Source organism: Mustela putorius, unplaced genomic scaffold (genome assembly GCF_011764305.1).
Source record: "Mustela putorius furo isolate JIRA1106 unplaced genomic scaffold, ASM1176430v1.1 tig00003869_pilon_pilon_pilon, whole genome shotgun sequence".
Classification (NCBI taxonomy): domain Eukaryota; kingdom Metazoa; phylum Chordata; class Mammalia; order Carnivora; family Mustelidae; genus Mustela; species Mustela putorius.
The window spans coordinates 30793014-30818461 of NW_025422021.1; the positions used below are offsets into that span (position 1 = coordinate 30793014).

At 46.7% G+C, this 25448-nt stretch overlaps 2 protein-coding genes across 12 annotated transcripts in view; both read right to left on the reverse strand.

Moving 5' to 3' along the window:
- The window catches only part of FARP2 (FERM, ARH/RhoGEF and pleckstrin domain protein 2), a 112038-nt gene extending 108539 nt beyond the window's left edge, over nt 1-3499 (reverse strand). For all 8 annotated transcript variants that reach the window (XR_006602532.1, XM_045066860.1, XM_045066865.1 and 5 more), the window contains exon 1: nt 3393-3499. The gene's annotated coding sequence lies outside the window, so the exon portion shown is untranslated. The remainder of the gene's footprint in view (nt 1-3392) is intronic.
- An 832-nt stretch (nt 3500-4331) lies between these two features.
- SEPTIN2 (septin 2) overlaps nt 4332-25448 on the reverse strand; it is a 33903-nt gene continuing 12786 nt past the window's right edge. For all 4 annotated transcript variants that reach the window (XM_013051891.2, XM_004743782.3, XM_013051889.2 and 1 more), the window contains 10 exons: nt 19277-19363; nt 18432-18555; nt 17448-17582; nt 17148-17265; nt 13185-13286; nt 12655-12800; nt 11184-11267; nt 9460-9517; nt 8010-8112; nt 4332-6381 (listed from right to left, as the gene is read on the reverse strand). In XM_013051891.2, coding sequence (XP_012907345.1) covers nt 8011-8112; nt 9460-9517; nt 11184-11267; nt 12655-12800; nt 13185-13286; nt 17148-17265; nt 17448-17582; nt 18432-18555; nt 19277-19363 — 956 coding nt within the window. In that variant the 3' untranslated portion in view covers nt 4332-6381; nt 8010. The remainder of the gene's footprint in view (nt 6382-8009; nt 8113-9459; nt 9518-11183; nt 11268-12654; nt 12801-13184; nt 13287-17147; nt 17266-17447; nt 17583-18431; nt 18556-19276; nt 19364-25448) is intronic.

The following is a 25448-nucleotide window of genomic DNA, read 5'->3' on the forward strand; positions in this document are numbered from 1 at the left end:
ATCACAACCTAAGCTGAATGCCCAACAGATGGCGTTACCCAGACGCCTCCATTATATTCTTTTTCTAAAAGAGGCTACCTCCCCCAAACTGTATAAGCTTCAGGACCTATAAAAGTTGGCATCTGCCCTTGCCCGAAATGAAATTTGATTAATTCATTCAAGCATTTATTGAGGACCGACTCAGTACCAAAAAAGTCTAAGTATGTAAAAGCATGGGAGTTTATGGGCGAAAATACCCCCTTATCACAGTGGGAGAAGACAGAAGAAGTGTGTTAATGGTGGTGGGCACCACTGAGAAAGGAAATCTAGGCTGGCAGACAGGAATTTGGTGGGTGGCAAGAGAGGAAGAAGGCCTCCACAAGAGGGCATCTGTGTCAGGCCTAAAGACTCTCCTGGCGCATACTGCAAGAGCCACAGAGTCCCAAGGGATGACCACTGCTAGGAGGCCACACCACATCCTTGCCAACATCATCTCATTTAATAATCTTCATGACTCCCATCACACAAATGAAGGACTCTGCCTCAGAAAGGTTAGTGACTTAATGACGGTACTCAGCTCTGCAGGCGGCCTCAACCTAACCCTGACTCCACAGTGTGCTATCTCCTCTCGGTGTATTCTAGCGTCATGGGATTGCTCCGCCTCCCACCCCCCCCACCACACACAAACTGGTATTTTAATTTATAGTCGTTCTGAAAAGTAAAAATAAAAAGGTACTATAACATAGGATGTTCCCTTCTGTCCTGCAGCTGGGAGAGTCATCACCACATTCTATATTAAAGCACCTTCTGATTTTTGCTTTTCAAAATGACTATAAATTAAAACACCAGTTTGTGGGGGGGAACCCTAAAATAAAAATACTTATATGACTAACATCCCTTCTCATCCTTGTCCACGTCTTCACAGATTTTACCATAGTATAACCGCTGTGTACCCTGCTTTCGCCTTTTTGGTTAAGGCACGTTTTGAACAGATTTCCATAGACCAAATGTTCCAAATTTTGTCTAGAGGGAAGGACAGGAACAAGATTGCCAGAGCATGTTTACTGGTTGTGGAGTACTCTATCATGACTCTACTGACAGGAACTGCGTATCAGAGTTTGTTTTCAAAACTGGGATTCCAAAATGAAAATCTTTACCATATACTCCTAGTTGCTCCCCAGAAAGAGCAGACTAATTTACAGCATCACCACCAGTGTAACAATCCGCGGAAACCCACCAAACACTGGGCTTTATCATATTAAGTTTTGTGTAACTCCCACTTTTTTGACTCCCTGTTGCCAAGGTAAAACCTGGAGTAGAAAAATACACCACAATCCCCTGATGCCCTGGACACTTAGATCTCAGAGCACGACCCAAGTGACCTCACCTGGACAGTCAACTTTATAGTGGGCTTTCGTGCATGCTCACCACCACTGCTGCATGTAGGATGCTCACGAACCACTGAGTGAAAGGGGCAGGTGGTAAGTTGATAAGAAAATGGGTAAAGGAAAAATAGGAACAAAACTGAAAAGCAGCAGAAAGAGAACTGTTACTGTCTGACTACTGAGGAGGTACTGAGGTGACCAGAAGCCAGGCTGTCTGGACAGAAGGCATTACGCCAATCAGGTCCTATCTTTCCCCCAAAGCAGTGGGGGAATCCTGCCCACTTGGCTCAACGATGTGCTCAGGTTATTCTTCCACCTTACGATGCAGTGGTTAATGTTCATTAAGCACTTGTGTGCTAGACACCTATAAACAGCTAATCTATAGACACTGAGTCCTCATAACCACCATATGAGATAGCTAAATTTTAACCCCACTTTATCAGTATGGAACAGAGACAAATGACTAGATCACATACACTTCCTTTTTTGGGAAATGAATTAGTACAGAAGGACCCTGGAAGTCTACTCTGAAAGGCAGGCCCCGCATATAAGCGCGCCAGTAAACTGGTAGTTGGGGAAACAGCACGTCAGCATCTAGTCTGGACAGCTCAGAGCCAACGGGGCAGTGAGAGTCTGCAGTAAGGCAGACACAGAAGCAGCACGGCCAGGGTGTGACCCCAAACCGGTCCCTCCACTTCCTCTGCTTTCACACAGGGCAGTGAGACCTGGCCAGGTCTCCTTCCCAGACTGGGAGAGAACCAAATAAAATCACCAGCATGAAGCTCCTCAAGACCCCTAACACAGAATTCTCCCTTTTGCTGTACAGGGACTCACACACGTCCCACAAACAGCGGATGCACAAAATCAGTCATATTTGGTCCACAAGCAAACGTTACTCCATGCCTTCCTACCTCAAATGTCTTGTCCCATCTCTCTGGCAGAGAGAAAATCTGTGCTGTCTGTCCTCACACAGTCTGCACGGAACCAACATTCTAATCCAACGCCTTCCGTTGGATTAGTTTGATAGCTATCAAACTATCCACAGCAGTCCAGGCAAGACTACCTCATGGAAACAAAACAGATAGAGAAAGAAAAACCACCCTTTAAAGATTTAGCCCTAGGTTTTAAATCTTTCCATCGTCTCCTTACACTATGTACTGACATTATTTCCCTCCACACAAAATTGAATTTGTTTTTCCCAGCCACTACTGACTAGCACCTGAGAGGCCACTGGAGGCTGTGGCCATCAGCATAAATGGAAAAAGTGCTTGTGGGATGCACTGGGCCATATTCTGGTCCCAATTTAACTTCGGATGCCTCCCCAATGCCTTAGGATTATTTCTAGACCTTAGTGGACTAAAAACATTAACACCTTATCCCCACCTTTAAGATACAATTGACGTAAAGGCCAAAAAGGGTGTGGTTTCAACCAGTCTGAGCTTCCACCTGTGGCTCTGCGTGGGCCTCCACGCGGGACGCTCCCCAGGGAGACACTCCAGGGCCTCCATGCAGGACCCTTCCGGACCCTCCCCCGGGGCTCCACGGCAGACGCGCCCTCCCCCCGCCGCAGACCCACCCCTGACTCCACCCCCCTCACCCAGCTTCCACGCAGGACGTCCCCCGGACAGACCTCACCCCCTCGGACCCCCACTCAGGACGCCCCCCGGGCCGCTCCCCCGCCCCCCGACTTCCACTCGGGACGCCCCCCGGGTCGATACCCGCCCCCACCCCGGCTTCCACCCGAGAGGCCCGCGGGACGACCCCACCGCGACCCCTCCCCGGGCCTCCACGCGAGACCCTGTCCGGCCCGCCCTTGGGCCTCCGCGCTGCCGCCGGCGGCGGTCTCCGCACTCACGCCAGCCAACTGGAAGGCCTCCGGAGCCCGGGCGCGGACTCCGCGGGTGGACCACTGTCCTGAGGCGCCCGGCCACCGCGGGCCTCAGTGCCAGTCCGGCCTCCGCCCGCCGCCCCCGCACTCCCGCCCGCCCACCCGCGGCCCAGCGGGCTCCCTGAGCCCTGCGTCCTCACCCGCCGACCCGGCCCGCGCCGTCGCCCCCAGCGGCCTTCGGGTTGCGCCAGCTCCTCCCGCTCACTACCGCCGCGCCCGACTGCCCGCGGGCCGCCTCCGCGCCGCAAGCCCCGCCCCGCGCCGCGTGCCCCGCCTGGGCCCGCCTCCACCTCCGCGGACGCGCTGCCGATTGGCCTGCGAGCCTCTGGGGCAGGGCCTCTACGGCCCGCGGCCCTGCGGCGCAGCACAGAATTATGATTGGTGAATAGACTGGAAGGAGGCGGGGCGAGAGGGGACTGGAGGAGTCGAATGCCAATCAGCAGAGACTCGCCTCGTGGGGCGGTGCTCGGCTCCGGGGGTTGGCTTCAGCTTTGGGCGGAGTTTCGGCCTGAGGGCCAGGGTTTGGCTCGCCGGGCGGGGGGCGGTTCTGGGCGCGGCCCCTCTCCGCACAGCCCCTCTCCTCCCGGCCCCCGCCCGCCAGCCACCGGAGTCGATCCTTATTGCACTCCTGGGGTCTCCTGGACTGTGGCCTAAGGCCACTGACGGCCCAGCGAGGCTATGGTGCAGTGGAGACTGGCCGCGTGGGGAAGGCCTATGGTCCTCTCAGCCTTGTGGTCCTTTTAGCCTCACGACCCCCCACCCGGGAACGGAAATATGACACTACTCCTGGGGCTCCCATACCCGCGACCACCAGGTGCACACACCCCTTCTTCTAAGGGTTCAGTGAATTCCTATGCATCCTTCAAGATCCTACCCAACTGGCCCGCAGGGGCGGGTCCTGCCCCGTGCTGTCCTCGAGGGGATAAATGTAGGATTGACTTGGGCTCATCCTTGAGGGGACCCCTCTTAGGAGTTTCACCACCTGGGCTTGGCCGGACTCATCACATTTTCTAAAAGAGGAGGCTAGAAAAGCTGAGCAGACTTCACACCTTCATAAAGAACCAGTAATAACTCCTCACTTAATAGCCAAACAATAGTGCTTTATTGATAAAAGGTTAGTTTCAATGGATACAAAATTGCTGTGTGAAATAAGTTTTCAAAATACATTTCTATAGGTAAAGATTACCCCTTAGTAAAACAATTATCTCTAAGTGAAAGTACGTTTTTAGATTTGGGCAACAAAACAGAGGGGGCCATAGACGTGAGAGGATATAGGTCTGCCCACCCAAATAGCCCTTATCATGTGATTAACGGCTGGCCCTAGCAGTTCTTGCAAACTTGGCAGGCGGGGGCTGCAGCCACCACGCACAACTGTGCCCCCAGCACTACCTTTTAAATGGCTTTTCCTAGTGTACTTAATGCCAACATAACCCAGATAGCTGGCCTTACACGGAGGTGCTCTAAAGTCAAACACTTTACATTTCCTCTTGATGGATCTTTATATGACTGTACCTGAACCTAAGGCCTCTTTATGCAACAATGAGAAGACAAAATTCTTGAGAACACCCGATTACTGTCTGTAGCCCGCCTCTGTGACTAACCCCTTTGGACCACATCACTTTATTTTGGCCCAAGCAAAAACTCTTCCCATCTTCAGGTGAAGCATTTTCTGCATCTCTGCCCCTCCTGTTAGAGCTAAATGAAAACACGGAGTCAACACCTGCTCCCTCCAGGTGTCCTTTCACCTGTCACTTTCTGGGGACCAGTTTCCTAGTGTCAGTAGAAATGCTGAAAGAAGCAAGCCCCAGAGCCCCTCAGTGCCCCTGGAGGGAAGGGAGCGGCCAAGGCCACAGAGCACAGAAAACCGATTGGACTGGTAGCATTGATAAGTCCCACACTATGGCACAGATTTGAAATGTCTTTGAGTCTCACCCGACACAACAAAGGATGTGATGGTAGCTGAAAATGTACAACAGTCTGCACACAGAAAAATGATTGCTCCTATCTGCCTTTCAGAAAACTATTAAAAATTTTAGAGAACCAGTTAAAAGAAAGCCAACTCGGCATTCAGGCATTATGGGGTCACGAGCCTCAGGGCCCAGGACAGGTCTGGGTTCAGAGGGCCACCCTCCAAAGAACCCCAATTCTCACTGCTGAGGCAGATCTTATAAACCTATAGTTACAGAAAGCACATGAGAGTGCCATAGAAAAATATAAAAAAGGCTGGTTTCTAAATATATCATTTATTAATTTTCCTTAAAAAAGTTACTTTTCATGTTAGTTGAGTAAAAATCATTTATTGGCTCTGTGTGGGTAAGAATTGTTGCTGTAATATGAAAACTGAAGCTCATGGACACTCGCTGACATAGCAGAGTATTACCAGTATCAGTGGGGAACACTACAAAACGTGGCTTGTGGTGTTCTCTGCAGAGCAGCTTAAAAAAATGACCTAGCATCAGAAGCCAAAGACTTTAAAATTTGCCCCTGATTACCTGTTTTTAAAAGAGCTATTTAAGTATACACATACCGTATTAGATAATAACTCTGTTTTACTTGGTAAAAAAAGCAAATGTACAGATGAATTAACAGTATTGAATTATAGCAGCAAAACTGGTTTTAGGTATTGTGCTCGAAGCAAAGTGAAGCAAGGGAGAAGCGCCATCCTGGTGACCTGGCAGGTGAGTGCCCTGCAGATGCCAGCTCATCTTTCCACATCACTGGGTCCACATTGCTAGCACCCAGGCACAGGCTAGCTACGTCCGGATGTTCTAGAAATGAAATCAAGAGTGCTCCTCAACAACTAGTCAGGCCAGCCAAATCAAAGAAATTCAATGTTAATTACATATAATGACTGATCCTGGAAATCAGTTACAACATTAGTGGTTAGTCAAGGTGGAAGAAATAGGAAAAATGCAAGGTTCACCTCACAAAATATAAAGTATAACATACCAACGAAATACAAATGTTAAAAGCACTTCATACAAAACAACACATCAAAAGTTTAAAAAAAAATTAAATTCTCAGGCACAGGTACTGTAAAATGTGGATGGGCACCCTTCCAATGATCTCTCGGAAACACGCAGCTGTAGAATTCATGCGGAATGTTTTCTGTGTCTTGCAAAGCATTTTCTGGAAAAACACAACACAACATGTTTAAATGCAAGTGGTGCAACGCTCACTGCTATGACCATTAACAGCATCATTTTCTGTGTAACAAACGGCACAAACTGGGCAGAAGTTGACCGGTATGATCAGAGTTAACTAAATCAAAACATCTCTTGGGAACCAGGAGCACCACCAAACTACAGCGTGTGCAAAATATAAATCAGTTGTATAAACCTAAAGTTGATTCCTCATAACTTCATAGTTTTAACATTTAGAGAGGCAGCAAGATCAAAGAAGATGAGCAAACATCTGACACCCCGCCTGCCTCAAAGGAGCCCCACTGCTCAGAAGTCCCATTTCTTTCTAACTCACCGGGCTTTCGCCATCAGGCACCAAACCTGCTCAAGCAGACTCAGCCTCATGGGGTCGGCGGTGCTGACATCACGCCGGTTAAAGGTATACAGGCAAATAACTTAAAACCCTGGCACACCACAGTGCCCTCATTGGTGCTATGTGGACTCAGCACACACTGTTGCAACTATTCTAAGGTGTCAACATGATGCTGAACATAAATAACCAACTCTGGCCCAGGAAGGGGGGTTACACGTACATTCCCATTCCAGTAACTGGTTACACCCAACACATGCATCTGTGTACTTCCTATGTACTTGAGACCTTTCCCCATAAGCCCCAAGGGCAGGATGCTGTTTTGGTGGCCAGCACTCCCACACACCCCTGCAGCTCCTTCCTCTATCACCTGCATGTCTGCCATGGGGGACTCCTGATGGATGTCCCAGGGTCGGGGCTCCCTGCCTTCTGTCTCACCAATCCTGCCCCATGTTGGCAAAGCCTGAGTTCACTCATGTCCCCAAATCCCCTCCTCTTACCACACACATCGTCCTGCCTCCACAGTCAGCCCCCCACCTGTAGTGGACTCTGCAGCTGCACCCCTAGCTTCCCGTCCCCAGATCTGTGCCTGTGGCCAGTATCCACTCAGTCTGCTAGCCCCAGGCATCTCTCTTCTAGGGAGCCATGTGCCTCAGCCCCAACCACACATAGCTGCTTCCTCCTCTGGCCTGTATTTGACTTCACCTCTCTGTCCTTCCTCTGCAAGGTAAGGAGAGCAGTCACCTAGAGAGCTCTGAATGCCCACCTGTCCAACGGACAGAGGGGAAGAGACACTTATTTTTTCCTGGTGTCTGCAGATTCCCTTCAAACTGGGAGGCCAGCGCACACTGGGCCAGGCATCTGCCACAACTCACGGACTGTCGTGGGATGGAGAACTGCGGCGACAGCAGAAGTCAGCAATCCCCCTCGAGGTCCCTGGTCCACCTGACCTAATCTGCTGCTTTACGCCATCTTTACCTTTGGTCTGCATAATCTGCTTTAATAACACCTTCAAAACCCTGTTTTCAGCTGTAATAAGTTTCTAACTGCATGACTAATAAAGGTTATTTTGATATTTGTCTTTGTTAACATCTTTACTAGACAAGCAGAGCTGAAGAGGAGCTTCCACTTTTTAGAAGCTGCCTGGTCTCCTTGAATGCCAGCGAGAGTCAAACCCAAGAACTTCAAAATGCAAGACACTAGTGAGACAAGAGGGAGTACGCGTCGTCTGGAAACAGTTTACCCCCCTCCAACCCCCACGTTACCTCACACATGATGGCCATGGGCCCCGCCGTCACCGTCCCCACCCTGCATCTGCAGCTGCATTTGAGCCTGCATCCTGGCGATCATCTCCTGCATGCGGCGGAGCTACGGGACAGGACATGGGGACTTGTTACTGGTTCCCAAGGCCAGTCATCCCTGGATAACCCTCTAGGGGCGCTGTGAGATTTCTAAGATTTCAACTGCCAGGCTTTCTCAAAACATGACAAAGAGCACTCAAAGGACTCTTATAAATCAGTAAAAGAACAAATAACTCAATAGAAAACTAAGCAATGATAAAAATTCAATTCAAGTAAGAAACAGAAATTAGCAGCAAACTGAAAAATTAAGAAAGACAGGATAACAAAAGATGCTTTTTAACCTAAACGGTGGGAAAGGGGCTGCCAATCCCAGATGTGGACCGCGCCTGGGACTTATCTTAAGGGGCAGCAAGGCGCCCACTGCTCACCGGGTGGATGGCTCTTCTCCACTACCTTCACCACTGTTCATGACTATGGTTTCCACTGATTTAGAAAGGCCTCCAGGCATGTGGTCATAAAATATTGACCTGAATTTTCTTAAGTAGCTTTGTAGTCATGTTTTTAACATTTAGGTACTTTAATCCATATTGAATTAATTTGTCTAAGAAGTGAGTCTTACTTCTCTTTCCAAAGGCTGGCCCATTGGAGGGTTTCCTGGATATGTGTGGATTCCACAGACTGCAATGCCACCTCTCGCAGACACTTTTCCATACTTCAGACCCATTTCTGGATGTGAATTCCATCAGCCCGTCATGCCCAAGCCACACAACGGATTTCTATGAGCAGTGGAGCTAACCCTCCCTCATCAGTATGCATTCACAGGGCCTCCTGTGCTTTCCATTCCCCATCTCCAGACCAAGTGTTGGAACTATTTCAGCAAGCTCTCCCCAAGAAGAACTTCACAAACCAAACCACTCTGCAGGAATGGCATTCAGTTAAGAGAGAACTGTGATCTTTGCAATGGGCGATTTAAAGTCATTAACATGCAATTTAAAGTCGTGTGTTCATTTAAATTCTGAAAATTGTTTCCAGGAGAATTTTCTAGTTTCTTCTCTGTATCAGTCCTGCATAGTTCTCAAATTTTTGTTAATGAGTGGCAGTCTCTTTCTTTGTATTTTGCAACTTATCTAGATCTATTATCTATATATAGAAAAACGACTGAATTTTGAGTACTTTACTAAGTTACTAAATTCACTAAGCTTTAGGGACGAAAGTCACTAAATCTGTACTATTCCCAAGTTTTTCCTTCTAAATGGCCACTGAAAATCAAATGATAACATGTGTAAAGCAATATCTATACTATACAGATGTACACATAATAAAATAGATTACATGTAATATATTCCTCCTCAAAAAAGGAAGAAAAACTGTAATGATCTGTGCATGTACACCAACAATATCCTTCTCTCCTTACCTCTGCTTCCTTCTCCAGCAGGATCTGGTCTTTATTCATGTCCTCGTTTTCCACTTTCCTAAGAGTTGAAAGAAATTACAATTAACAATATTGTAACAAACTTAATTGGTTATTTCTGATGACAAATACCCATAGTAAAATTTCACTTTACATTTCTGAGAAAAGTATTTAAAATTACCTGTTTATCACTTTTCTAACACCAATGAATAAGAAAGAAAGATTAGAAAAAACACAGCACAAGATGGTGAATTTGAGAAACTTTTCTAACTCCAAGCAGGGGTGGGACACTCTGGTCTTTCCTTACTTGAAGAGTGGCAGCTGCCATCGGGGGGATGGACAGGTCTTAATAGACACAGACTGTGACAAGGACACTTGAACAAGAAGTAGGGTCTTAGCATCCAGGTCGAGGAGGCCAGCAGGGGAGGCCTGGTGAGCAGGCCCTGAGTGGTGAGGACACAGCTCTTCATGAGTGCACATTTGCCTTCCACATCGGCCTCTAAAACCTTACTTAATACCTGGTCCCCAGGTAAGGTTAAGCAAACCTTAACATACACCCTGTATATATACACAAATCCACCAGACTTCCAAAATGTGAATATTTTAATAAATTACAACACAGCCCACCCCCTGGATCTGCGATTACCGTGCCCCGTGCCAGGCCGTGGATTGGACACACATGACCCTCCTGAAGGGCAGTCAGAAGGTAAGCAGTAGCCCGTGCTGCATCCCAGCACCATGTCCCAGAGCCTCCGTCCCTTACCCGTCTCCTCCCCATATGCACATCATCACAGGAAAAGGGGTGAGTACAGGGCAAGAAGAGGTTTTGAGAGACAGACCACATTCATATAACCCTGATGGTAGGCCTCAGCTATAATGGTTTCATTTTACTGTGGTTGTTAATCCCTCACGTGTGCCCAATTTAGAGATTAAACTTTATCATAGACAGGAATGTACAGGAAATAGGGGTGTGCATATAAATTTCAGCATCCTCCTCAGTTCTAGGCACCCACTAGGGGTCTTGGAACGGATTCCTGTGGATCAGGAGTGTGGGAGCAACCACTGTACAGAAAATTCTTATTATAAATGATATAGATCACTTGATACGTAAGCTAAGCAGAGATAAGATGTGATCAGGAAGAAATCAGGTCACAAAACACAGATCTTGAATAAAACCTATTACAGTGGTGAAAGAGAAAAGGTGAGGGCATTGTGTGCATTTCTGAGGAGTGGAGCTGCCTTCTTTTTTCTTTTAAAGATTTTATTTATTTATTTGAGAGAGAGTGAGAGAGAACACAAAGGAGAGTAAGGTCAGAGAGAGGCAGACTCCCCATGGAGCTGGGAGTCCGATGCGGGACTTGATCCCGAGATTCCGGGATCATGACCTAAGCTGAGGCAGTCTCTTAACCAACTTAGCCACCCAGGCGCCCTGGAGCTGCCTTTCTTAATGGCACGTAAGTCTGCCCTCATTTACAGACAGGGTGATGTTCTTGAGACCAATCTCTGGCCTTTCCAGCTAAACCTGCTCTTTGCGTGCTGATGGTTCATGTTACCTTTGACAGGTTACAGAAAACAAGGTAAGATGACATTAGCAACAAATGCCTAGTAATAGCTTCTGAGTAGGAAACCAAATTGTGCTGCTTAGAGTCAGGAAAGCCCAGCAGGACAGGGTGAATCTGTGACACAGTATGGAGAGAAGGGGACAGCCATGAGGTGGGGGAAACAACCTGCCGCCTCTCTTGAGCCTCTCAGAGCGGAAGTTTTCATAGTGAAGGTCCTGAGTCACCTCCTGGAGATCCTGCATGTGGGTGCTGGAAGAGAGAAGGGTGGGGCAAGGCTGGCTGTGTGTGGGAGCTGTCGGCAGGGAGAAGCCCCACTAGCCGAAACCCCACTTGTTACTTGCTGAATCGTACACAAAGTTGCTGGAATCTGGGATATGGAGCTGAGGCTGTGCAGCTTTCTCTCCTCCCTCCCCCCAAAACAGATGGAAGCACAGCCCACAGGACTGGGAGAGGAGACCCTTCCAAGTAGCCTCTCCTACAGGTGCTGCCAAGCTCTGCATGAGCCCATCACCAGTGCCCAGGTAAGATTTTAGGAGATCATTCTAGGTAAACAATGTCTGAAACAGAACATGCATTTCTGAAAGAACTTAGGGAAAACATGCAATTCATATAATTGAATTCTCCAGCTTAAAGACTTCATTAATTTAAGCTATGGAAAAGACCATACATTGAAGCACTAATATTTTGAATAAACCAAAAACAGGACTTTAAATCTTCTAATCATCTCAGAAAACATTTATCATTTTCTTGGCTCAGCTTTTTCAAATACTTAAGCATCCAAGAATGAGTAAAGGTAACATATTCCATCTGCTCAGAACGTGAGGAAAGGGATAGAGAGCAGGCAGGGGGCCGGCATGCTCTCGCTTGCTCTAAGAAACACACAACACACAGGAAGGCTCCATCTGCAGCCTCCACAACAGCAGTGTGACCACAAGAACCCGTCCCAAGCTTCCTATGCAGTGACTGAATTGTTTTTAATCAATTTTCAGTGGTTTTAATCAATTTTCAGTTACTTGAAATTTACCTAAATCACCCACTCTCTAATGGAGTAAAGGGATCTTCGATTTCAGCAATACTCTTTGTATGCCTCTTGATTCAAGAACAGCATCAACTACTGTCATTTTTAGATGAACACTTTTTAGAGGAAAACGTCTGCTTTTGTAGTTAGGTCTGTTGTAGGTGCTAAGAACACACGGAAGAACCTCAGAGCTGCCTGGGGCAGACCTGAAATGGTCATGTGTGGCGGCCAAGGGTGGAGAGACCACTGTGCAGCCAGCCTGAATATCTGCCCCCAGAGCAGGAGGTGTCCCATGTTCAGTGCGGCCATGCCACAGAGCACATCTGGTCTACTTTCAGCGTCAAGAGAGCTGGGAGACTAGGGAAGAGGGTGTGCTAAGCACTTGGTCTCGAGAGGGACAGGCGGGTTCTGCAGTGTGAGTCCCAGAGAGCTCCCAGGGAGGGCCTTCCACAATAGCCTGTTCCACAACAGGCTGCAGCGGCCCCCGCACACCCAGCAGTCAAAAAGCTTCACTCTCTGTGCTCGACACTGCCCATGGGAATGCCCAGGGATGCCCAGGGGACACACGGGGACGTATAGGGAAGCACAGGGGCACCCGGGGACGCCCGGGGTTCTTACATGAGCATTGTCCGCAGCTTCAAAAAGTCGTTGTGCTCCGGGTTCTCCACCTCCACAACACCCCACGGATAGAGGCGGCCTCTGACCTTCTTGCCCTTGGCTTCAATCAACTGATTGGATCCAACCACAGAGAATGGGATACTGGCCTAGAAAGAGACACACCAGGTAGAGAGGCTCCACGCAGGGAAAGCCAGCTTCCACTGCGAACACAAGAACACAGGCATGGGCTGAACACACTGCTGCTTATTACATGCTTCCTTGGCAAACTAAAACATTTTACTCAGAAGTGACAGGTATTTTCCACATGGGAAAAGTTATATGGAACAAATTAAACCCATAATAACACTTCTAAACTTTAGGTGACAGCTATGTCAAAATATATTTAAAATAAAAATACTACTGTAACTGAATCTACCAGACAATCTGTGAAAGGCCAGCCTTCCACGAGGTGGCCCTCTGTCAACTCCTTCCACAGCACTGATGACAGGAACAGGACTGACTCGTTTTAGGCATCTGGAGAGCACTCTTACCTTGAGAAGTCTAGTCTGCTCTTTAAAGTCCTCATCTTCATCTGATTCTGCATCAGGTAAGTGATAGATTTTGATGTTATGTTCTTCAATTTCATCCAGAATCTGAAAGGATGACAAACCAGGAGCAATTTTAAACCACATGACATTTCAATCAAATCTAACTAATAAAAATATATCAGAATTATCCAACTTTCAATACAGAATTAAACCAATTACTGGTTTTCAAATAATTTTATACACTGCTGGAGCAGTATTTATGCTGGCCTTTCATGCAGTCTTCTGTCCAGAGTAAACAATAATAATGCACCAGCTTCAGCATATAAAGCAGCAGACGAACACCAATGCCAGCACAGCAGTGACGAGGAGATCACACACCACAGCCAACCTCAGGAACCAAACATGCCCTAGGAGCAGCACAGCCCGAGGCCACAGGCACCAAGAGACCCACAAGCTTCGCCGGAGGCCAACAGAGGAGGAAGAGGCACATAGCAAAATAATCTTGCTTAAGGCACCGAGGAGAGGACACAGTAAAACACCTGGGGTGGCTGGACAGTAAGCCTCTCAGTGGGGTAATCCAGAGGGACAACCCAATACCAGGCTGGGCTCTGGGTTTTATTCAACAGGCAACAACTGACAGCAGAAGAACCACACCCTTCAACCAACCAGGCTGCAGAGTGGCCTAGAGGGGACGAAATGCCCTCTGTGCTAGGCATTCCAGCAGGTATAGGCAGGCTAAAGCTCCCCTTACCCTCCTGCAGGATCCTGGGCCACAAGGGACAAGCACATATGCCAAGTCAGGAGAAATATCCCTACTTTAGACCCTAATCTGGCAATGGATCTTCTTAATGGGAACTCTCAGGCATTTCTGATCAAAGACCTCGAACCTGACACACTGTCTGCACAAAGTCAGGATTCATGAAGAGGTCTTTCTCCCTCCTCCCAACGTCCTTCCAGCATCCCCATTCTTAGTGGAGGCAGAGGAATGATTTCCCCCATGGGAGAAGGAAGGCAGTAAGTGTAAACCTGCTGTATTTCTTCCCCTTTCCTGCCCATTATCCATCTCTGCTGGCCCATCTGCTCTATGTCGGCCCCATCAAGACAGGGTGTACACTGAGGATGAGAATCCAGTAGAGAAATATGTAATAAAAGGCTATTTTGAATTGGAAAGAGGAAAAAGGAAGGGAAGAATCAACAACAATCACAGATTTCTCTGTCTGGGTGACTGCACCAGAGATAAACTCAGGTACAGGGCCAGGGAAGCTGGGAAATAAGCTCAGAAGCGGGGGAAGAAGAGACTCTTGTTTACACACATGAAAAAGAAGATTCTCAAAAGGGAAAAAAGCAGAAGCTACAGGAGATGATATGATGAAAACAATATTAAACCATGCCAACATTCAGGGGTTCGGAAGACAGGTAATGAAACAGGCAGAAAGACAAGTGCTGAGCTTCTGAAAGCACAGCCCACCCCGCTGCTGAGGCCCAAGAGCAGGGACAACTGTTGCTGGCTGATGGGGAGCCAGAGTTCGAGATAAAGGAGAGGGTAGGAAACAATACCGGGAAGTGTAAGACCAAAGCAGGTCTTCCAGAAGTTTTTCTAGATCAGGGACTGGGAAGGTACCAGGAAGTACAGGGGAGAAACCAGATCAAGAGGAGGGATTAGGAAGACCCAAGATGAAAGTGATAAGGGCAAAATGGGATTTCACTTCATCTTAGACTTTGAAATCAAGCCCTAGAGTTCTGGACATAGGATCAGAGATGGGAGGACACAACATTCTAACTCTGTCCCTGCTCCCCTCTCTGAAATCCAGCGTAACATTCTTTATTAGAAAAGGTGGAGTTCCCCTAAGGGGGAGCTACTCAAATAAATATGGTCCAGCATAAACGTGTCAAAGCTTTCAGGGGCTCTCCCAAAGGCCTGGATATTTCCTAAAGGACTGGCAGGCACTCAGACAGCAGAGGAAAAGGCTGACAAACATGCATGCATACAAATGAAAAACTCTGCTGTGACAGAAGACAGCAAGAAAATTGTGAAAACAGAAAAATCAAAACTAGGTCTGAAAACAGTGTGTTTCACTGTTTCACTTTTATTGACTCGTAAGTCAATTAAAAAAAAAAAGGCAATGAAAACAAAGCACAGGCTCTAAAACCTGAGAGAGAGCATACTAACAGGGATCAAGTAGCAGGACACAAACACACTCACATCAGCAACTGGGAAACACAAATGGAAACCAGATGCCACTTCTTGTTTTTCAGATGGGAGACATTTTAGAAAAACTGGTGACACATCTAGGATGGTTCCAGGTGTGCCAGAGGGCAGAGTGCTCACACTGCTTTGGGCACCTAAGGTGTTACAAACTTGTTTTGAGGGAAATTCAAACTTTATTTTTTTCTTTTAAAGACGTTTTTTAGGGTTGCCTGGGTGGCTCAGTCCTGGGATCAAGTCCAGTGTTGGACTCCCTGCTCAGCAGGGAGTCTGCTTCTCCCTCTCCCACTTCCCTTGTGTTCCCTTTCTCACTGTCTCTCTCTCTATCAAATAATGTCTTTAAAAGTCTTTATATATTTGAAAGTGAGAGAGAGAGCACACTAGCCAGGGTTGGGGGGAGAGGCCAAGGGAAAAGCAGACTCCCTGCTGAGCAGGGAGCCTGATGCAGGACTTGATCCCAGGACCCTCGATTAGAGTCCTGGCAAAGGCACACGCTTAATGACTGAGTCACCCAGACGTCCTAGGGAAATTAAAACTTTAAATGTCCATCTTTCAATATTTAAAATGCCCATCTATCTAAGAATCTGACTTTAATAATTCTGAGAAGGCAGACATGTACCTACTCTGTGCCAGGTACTGTTCTAGACTCTTGGCATATACAAGGAAGTTAAGCAAAGATCCCTGATGCCAGGAATTGAGGGACGATGGTGGAAGGACCAAGAAACACACTGAAGAAATATTTTTGTGTGTGCTGGGAATGCTCTTATTTGAGACAGAGAGTGTGTGTGTATATTGCTCTGAGCTGTGTTAAGGGTGTGGGGGAGTGTTTTCTATGTATGCTGGAATTCTTAGAAAGTCAAGTGACAGTATAATATGTATGCTATGGACCCATTCTATAAAAACAAAAACATAGACTATGCTTTGAAATGGTACACAGGTAACTGTTAACAACTACTGCTTTTACGGATAATTAAAGGGGAGCCTGGGTGGCTTAGTCTGTTAAGCGTCAGACTCTTGGTTTCGGCTCAAGTCATGATCTCAGGGTTGTGATACTGAGTTAGGCTCCGTGTTAGGCTCCATGCTGGGTGTGGGGCCTGCTTGCCATTCTCGGTCTCCCTCCCTCTGTCCCCACTCACACCCCTGCTTACACTCTCTCTCTCAAAAAAATAAAGAAAGAAAGAACTTTTATTTGTAGAATTCAGTATATGAGTTTAGACTTTCTTAATGAGCATACAAATAGAAAACAGGCAAATAATTAAAAAATATATACCAAAGAATCCACGAAGACGCTTTTAGGATAACACAGAAAAAGGCACCAGAGACGAACAACCAGCACACGGCTGCTGGGAGACCAGGGGCACTTGGGCTGGTGAATGGACAAGTGCAAGGCAACCTCTTAATGGCCAAAACAGAGGCCTTTTAAACAGTCACAATAACAGATTACAATTAAAACTTATTCCTAACCGGACGGTTTGTAGTAAAACGTTTAGATCAACTAACAACTTCACAAAGACGATCATACTTCCACGCCCACATCACTCACCTAGCACATGGCGTCCCTTCTACTCACTGAAGGCATTTCATGTAAGGGGAATTACAGAGAATAAGAACTTGACAACAGTGAGAATATTAAAAATCTACAGGTGTTCAGTGTTCCTTAAAAACCATCAAACTCCCCACCTGCTCCCCCATATCTCCAACACACATCCACTCTTCCCCAGGCTCCTGGCCCTCAGCTACCCTCAGTATGAGACACATACCCTCTTCTTCAAGCGCTCCCGTTCCTTCAGGGTGAGTGTGTCAGCTTTGGCAATGACAGGCACGATGTTCACCTTATTGTGTATTGCTTTCATAAATGCGACGTCTAAAGGCTTAAGTCTGAAAGGAGTGAGACTGTCATGAATTCAGGGAAAGAACAGGGAGACCACACATTTCTTTTCTCTCAAAATTATCTCTCACTTCTTGTATTAAAATACACAACTTAGGGGAAGCTGTCAACCCACCAAGCAGAAAGGAAAGTCTAAGGACTTGTTGGTTTCTACAGTAAGCAGTCCACTTACCCGTGTCCAAAGGGTGAGATAAAGTAAAAGCAGCAGTGCACTCTATTATCAATGATGTGCCGTCTGTTCAAGCCACTCTCGTCATGCAGGTACCGTTCAAACTGCTCATCGATGTAGGAGATGATGGTCTTAAAACTGTGAGAAACATAAATAGCGGTAACAATGGGATACAAAAGGCAGGCAGCTCCTAACTTCAAAGACAAAACCAGTTTTTTTCTGTCTCCTGCCTCCTACCAAATGTAATTTGATAACTCACTCAAAAGATGGGACTGGAAAACAGGCTCCTACATTTGGCAAGATGGAGGTTTTTGGAAAGTGTGCCAAGCTTAATTTCCCCCAAGTGCCGGGGTGTGTGTGTGTGTCAAGGCCTGAAGAGAAGCGGTGAAAACACCTGAGGTGGCTGAACAGAGCGCTGCCAGATCACACAAGGTCTGTGAGTGCAGAGGATGGGGCAGGTGTGACAACATGAACCACTGTCGTAGGATACAAGAAGCAACACAGAGCAGGGCACGACTCCCGAGGAAGGAAAGGGATGGGAGAGCCTCTCCCTTCCCCCTCAGTGCTGGCACACCCATGCTTTACACCCCACAATACAGGAGCCCACTGCTTCCACCATAACGCGGGCCTCACCGCAGGGTATGAGGCTGAGTGCCCTTCTGTCTGCGGCTGTCCTCCTGTGCCACAAGGCTGAGGATGTCTCTAAGAGGAAGGACTACATCAGAGTCCTCTCCACTGGCCAGGGTTCATTCAGATCTGGGGGTTTCCTTTATATGAGCAGTTGATGAATGGTTAGCTCTTACAGGAAAAATAACTTTTTCTTTGTGAGAGTTCTCATTTAAAGTGTTATCATCCGCGCACGTTGAACTGTCCCACCTCTTCATTAGACACAGCTACCTCAAACCCAATCACCACCTGATCACTTTAAATGTGAATGCATTCAAATAACCCTAAGCACTTCTGGAGCCATGTCCCCGAGTGGCGTACCAATCCCTGCAGTTGATGGCGTCCCCATAGCCGGGTGTGTCCACCACTGTCAGGCGTAGCTTGACCCCTCGCTCCTCGATCTCCACAGTCGAAGCCTCAATCTGGACAGTTCTTTCAATTTTCTCTAGAAAAACAAGCTTAATGAGAAAATGTGCCTAAAAATCAACCCAGTTTTCAAAGAAGAAAGATGACCTGTTAGTTTCTTATTAATAAATGACTCAGAACTTCATTACCCCTCTTGGAGGAAGGTTTTTAGAGGTAAGACAAGGTGTTTTACCTCACTTTACCTCACTGTGTAAAGTGAGCCCCAAGCTGGCAAGGACACCTGGCAGCTAAGATCAAATAGCAGCTCAGGAGGGTTAAAATGGCAATATTGAAAATTATGACTTCTGTTGCTCATGCAAAGAGAACAATTTATGACTGTTGAAAACTGAATTCAGAGATACTTACAAGAGGGCTCTAAGTCCCAGTGTGGCGGCCTGTGTTCTAGGCTCCGATGGGGTGCACTAACCCACCACGCTCCGACAACACACCAGGAGGGCACACCCTATTCCCACAATGGTCAGCTACTCAAACATGACCCTCAAACATGTATTGCAGGCAGAAACTATTCCTTATCCTTCTACAGTAAAAGGGAACACACGTGGAAAGGCTGGGCCTGTGGATTCATACTGTCTAAAATCAAGACCAAGGCCAACAGCGGCAGCACCTTTCCCAACAAAAATAACACGGCGTTTGTGTTTAAAGCAGAACTAACCCACAAGGCTGAGGCAAAATGACCATTCCCGTGCTCTCCACAGCTCCCATGCAGAGAACTCCAGCTACAGCACACGGGGCTTCCATACCTGCAGCTCCAGGGATGATTCTTTCTGGGTAAAGGTCAGTGAGGAACAGGCTGTTTATGAGAGTTGATTTTCCAAGACCCGATTCACCTTTCAATGAAAATGAAAACACTTGTCAGGACACAAGCCGCACAACACACGTAATCTACTGAGTTGATGTGGCACGGGGTTCAGTACCACACATGCATCCTCATCTGTACTCCATTTGACCACTATCACTTTGGTATGACTCTCCCCATTTCATTGATGGGGAAACGGGTGCCTCTGGACTTGGAGAGCTATCCAGAGCAGGGCCTTGATGGGAAAAGATGTGTATTTCGTATCCTAGGAGACAAAGACCTAATCAAGGTCATTTGTCTGAAAGGCCATTTATTTGAAATCAGGGCCTTGATCTGAATCCAGGTCTCTGAGTCTCCAGAATTCCCACATGGTAAGATCAGAAACACACTCTTAGTTCTTCACAAAATGTGTGGGATGGACTTTAGGAGTTTTTTTTTTTTTTTTTTGATAAATAAAATGCAGATTAATTTCCAGTTATGATTTTTGCTGTCAAAGCAACCACATTTTCAGGCAACTGAACAAATCTATCGAACAGTGTCAACAGCACTCTGGCTTGCCCAGCTGTGGAACACACAAACAGAACACATGCCTGAGACCACAATGGAGCCCGCAATCTCTCCCTCCTGCCACCAAGGCAGGAGCAGGCCACAGCTCCCCCTTTCCTGCTGTCACACATTCCGTGCAGTCAGGCAACCTTCCCACTCCACACTGTTGAGTGTGACAGGACCAATTAAGACAACACTCACTTGAGCATGTAATGAGTTAGGAATTCTTCCTCAACTACTATCATACTTGAATTCAGGATGTTTTGAGTTCTGTAATATTTGTAGTGTACAGTATTTGAAACTTAATTTCCAGGAGGATGCAAGACAGCTAAAGTTAAGTGTTACAACCTAAGGAGGCACCTGCAGATTCTACCGTCTCCGTGCATGCCATCAACTAAGGCTGAGTTCTGCCCGGAAAAGTCCTTCTGAACCAAGTACCTGACTGTGCCCAGGGCTCCTTGGTCTGAACCTCCCTCTGCTCAGTCCTGCACAGCATGTGCAAGGGGCACACATCTATTTTAAAAATCATTATTTCCAGGAAAATAAAGAATGAATTTGAAATGTGTAAACATACACAATTAGGACTGGACTTTAACTAGACTGCAATTTTCATATATGGAAAGGAATGTTAAAAAGACAAAACCAGAATTACAGGTTCAACAGGTACAACTATATGAGCACACCAAATTACCCTTTTAAACTGCCTAACCCATGTCCCCTTACATTTTTATCACATAATGAGAGAATTTTTACCAATAAGTGCTCAGTCCTTTTGTGTGCCTGGCACAGGTCCAGGCTCTGGGATACAGCTAAATCCCTGCTCCCATGAAGCCTGGCAGTCCAGTGGGGGAGAGGACAAGTAAGCAAAGTCACTTTGTCACCAACAAAGTGATGACAGCTGTGGGTAATGAAGCTGAAGGGGACTGCGACACAGAAGACCTCTCAGCAGAGTGTCAGAGTAGAGACAGCTTCTTTGAAAGAAAACAGCTAGTATTCCAATGGCTGACTCTAACTTATAAACCTTCACTTAAAGGGTAGAAGTATCTTCACTTGGAATGGCTTTCAGGCAACATCTATAAATAATCAACTTGTGAACTCAGAACATGATGTTTTTGGGCTGAAATCTCTGTTGAGTGACTAGCTTTTTGATTCCACCTTCACCAGCATCTCTATCCCACAGGAGCTTCTCAGGTGCCTTTACGTAAAAGGCAAAAGAACTCAAGAGGAGATGTACAGTGGAAGCCCCACAGCACAAGATGCACCAGTCTCAGCAACCTGAGCTAGCAGTCCTGTGCGAGTGGTGACAGCAAAGGCTGACTGGATGGGAGGTACTCCAGGTTTACACAGCTCATGTTTTTACCCACTAGGGAGAAATACATAGCACTGGGCACAAGGTGGCGTCACCACATGAAGATACACGCGGGTGATGGAGGTGAGCAACATTTCACAACAGCCTTCTGCAATCCCGAAGGGTACAGGGTCCCAGGAGCTTCTAAACTCCCCCACCCCCCAAATCTAGGCCAACCCAGGAATACCAGGAAAACAAAAAACAAAAACAGAAAGCTCTCTAACCTGGGGGGCTGGTCCCCTTCACGTTTACTTTTCAACTTTAACTAGCACAAGACAGTACTTTCTCAAACACCGAGCAACATGGCCATTTTAGAGGGTCCCTGAAGGGCAGCATCCTAAGTGGTCCTCAGAGTGGAGAGCCGCACAAAGAGGTGCTATTTCACAAGAAAAGGATGCTCAGGAGGGCCCCATGCAGCTTGGAGCGGCCACAGTCCCACACGCACATGCCCTGAGGTAGGAGGCCCCTGAACACGAGTGTGCATTTTCAGAACCCATGAACCTACAATGACGCCAGTGTATTTTCGCCAGAAGGGAGTTTCCATCTTCTCAGCTTAGTTCCCAAGTTCTCCGAGTGTTCACTCTGTAACTCACTCGTGAATTTGGTCACATTAACTAACCTATGGTTCTACCAGGTAATGTATTTTGGCAATAAGCTTTATATTTTTAATCTCGCATTTCTTGTGAATGGAGCCAACAACCACCTCACATCATCATGGTGTGAGGCTAGACACTTGATATAAACTATCATCAACTATGTGACCAGCTGACCAGACTTCAGCAGCATCAAGGTCCCTCACAAGCAACCTGCCTGCCACCTTACCTCTGTCCTTGGGATCTTTAAAGAACATACTTGTCAGGGCACCGGGGTGGCTCAGTGGGTTAAGCCTCTGCCTTTGGCCCAGGTCACAATCTCAGGGTCCTGGGATTGAGCCCCGAATCGGGCTCTCTGCCAGGAAAAGACCCTGCTTCCCCCACTCTCTCTGCCTGTCTCTCTGCCTACTTGCAATCTCTCTCTCTCTCACTAAGTAAATAAAATTAAAAAAAAAAAAAAAAAAAAAAGAACATACTTGTAATTTCAAAATTTCCTGCAGATTGCCACCCAAACATCTGAAGTTCTTTTTCTAAGATTTTATTTATTTGACAGAGAGAGGGTGTGCAAGTGGGGGGCGGGGGCAGAGGCAGAGAATCTGAAGTGAGCCCGGAGCCTGATGCCAGGCTTGATCTCATGATCCTGAGATCGCGACCAGAGCTGAAACCAAGAGTCTGATGCTTGATCATTTGCACCACCCGTGTGCCCCAACATTTCTAGTTTTTCTTTTGCATGTGATCATTTTGTAAAATTTATTTCCTTAGAAATAAGCCACAGTTTTGGGGCACCTGGGTGGCTCAGTGGGTTAAAGCCTCTGCCTTCGGCTCAGGTCATGATCCCAGAGTCCTGCGATGGAGCCCCGCATTGGGCTCTTTGCTCCGCAGGGGGCCTGCTTCCTCCTCTCTCTGCCTGCTTGTGATAAAATCTTAAAAAAAAAAAAAAAAAAAAGAAAGAAGCCAGTTTTAAAAACAATGCCTTTTCAACAGTCTGACTTACAAGTTAGGTACACTGGCTTTTCCCAATACGGGTTTTCCCTCCACCCAAAAGTTGTGTTCCTAAGCTCAAACAGCAGAAAGCAAAAAAGCAAATACCACTAACTGGTATGGGAACATTTTTTGACATTCCTAGGCCCCCCCAAAATCATGCCTCAGGCTTTTGATAGCTTAGAATACACCTTAATAGATGTGCATAATCAATCAAGGTGAAGCCCAGATGCTCGCAGTTCAGGACTCTGGCGGCTGGACACCATGATGCTGAGAGTGGGAAGGCGCTCCAAGGGCATGCGGTCTGTCACAGCTCGCCGCAAAACCAACGCCAAGCTCTTCTGTTTGTCTTCCAGTTGATGAAAATGGGCAGAACAGCACGTCTTTCATACGAGACCTAACGTGAACTTTCAGAAAGCAGGGGATATGTATATACCATTTTTCTTAAGCTGCTAATAGTTACCATTTAAAGTTGAGGGTTCTCATGGTTAAGTTTCTAGCTGTTATTCACTATCCATCTCACCCTTAACCCCCTAATTACCTGCCTTCTTTCAAACCCACGTCACTGAGGTGTAACTTATATACATCTCAGTTCAATAGTTCCCTACACTCATCTCAACTGTGCTGACGGGTTTGACAAAGTACACACTCAGATAAACTCCACCCAAGACAAAGAGGATCTCTGTACCATCAGAGCTGATGACACGTCAGTGTCAGCTCTACCTGTCTAGCCATTACTGCAGGCATACACCAAGCTGTTTTCTGTCCCTTCAGAAAATTATTCTAGAACTTCAAAGGACTGTACAGCTAGCCTTTTTGTGTCTGGCTGCTTTGCTTTTGCTTGGCACGATTTGCTCTGGAGATGAATCCATGTTGTTGCAATAGTCTGCTCTTTGTACTGCCTAGGAATTCACCCTTATATGGACATATGGACACATCACCATGTGCCGACCCACCCTCCTGCTGGACACCTGCATCACGTCCAGTCTGGGAAAAGTGCCTCTGCACACCCATGAAGTGTCTCTGCGGACATGCCATCACATTGCTCCCGGGTGACCACGGAGGTTGGGAACGGTCAAGTTACATGGTATGTGTATAACTGCAAAAGCACAAAACTAGTTTCCAAAGCGGTTGTGTCATTTTTTATTCTCATCAGCCGTTAGGAGGGCAGCAGATGTCCGTATCCTTGGTAACACCTAGCCGGCCAGACTTGGAAAATTTCAGCCACTCCAGGGAGTGCGGGGGGGTCTTGTGGGTCAGTGTGCACATCTTCCTGATGACCAAGGAGGATGCTGTGGGTCCTGGCCATTCAGTGTCTCCTGTGAAATGTCTGTTCCAATCCCGTGGTCCTTTTTGTAACTGGGGAGTGTGTCTTCTTCCTGAGCTATACAGGTTTATGTTCTGGATACAAGTCCTACCTTGTATGTAGTGCTGTGAACGCTTTCTCAGTTTATGGCCGTTTTTTCTTGTTGGTGTCTTTAGAAGAAAGTAACATTTTTAATGAAGTACAACTTACTTATTTTGTGACTAATATTCTTCACATTCTAAGCAATCTGCTTACTCCAAAGTCAAGAAAATTTTCTTGTCCATCTTCTTCTAGACTCCTTACAGCTGTACGGTTAGTGACTATAGGGTACAGTGTGAAGGAGGGGTGCACAGTCCCTGTCTGCCACATGACCACCTACTTGTTTACAGCACTATCTCCAAGATGATCAACCTTTCCGCCTTTGTATCACCTTGGCACCTTTGTCAAGAATCAGCTGACCACGTGTATGTGGGTCTACTTTGGGCTGTTATTCTCTTCGCTAGATTTGAATGTCTACATTTACCACACTTCACAGTTCCTGCTGATACATCTCGAAATCAGATAGTAAGAGTCCTCTACGTGATTCGGTCTATTCAAGGCCCTCTGCACTTATGTTTACACTTCACAATCAGACTGTTCATTTCTACCTTACACAAGCTTGGTGTTACTTTGATGGGCACTGTGTTGACTCTGTGGATCACTCTGCCGGCAGCAGGACACAGTCGTGGGCTCACCCAACATGCCAGCAGAGCTCACAGTTCCTCTGACCTTCCTTCACTCAGCCCAGTCGTCATGTTGTCAGTGTGGGACGTGCACACCATTTTGCTAAGTTATGTTCAGCAGTATGAATTTCTTGTATTACGGCAAATGACATTGTATTTTGAAATGTTTTTATTACTGTTGTTTTTGATTGTCTTTTAAAGGTCATTTTAAAATTATCTGTTGGTAATCCAGAGAAATCAAGTTGATTTTTGCGTACTGATCAGAACCTGCAATCTTGATAAAAATGACTTATTAGACTTAGTAGTTTTGGAATTCCTTAGTTTTTAACATACTCAAATCTTTTCACTTGTAATTAAGCATGTTTTATTTTCTTTCTTCATGAGAAAGACTAACACTAACTATAGGTTTTTAGTATATACCCTTAAGTTGAAAAAACTTCCTTTTACTTCTTGCTTACTAGTATTTTTCTTCAAGATCTTATTTATTCATTTGAGAGAAAGAGTGAGAGAGAATGAGAGGGGAGGTCAGAGGAAGAAGCAGACTCCCCATGGAGCTGGGAGCCCGATGCAGGACTTGATCCCAGGACTCTGGGATCATGACCTGAGCTGAAGACAGCTGC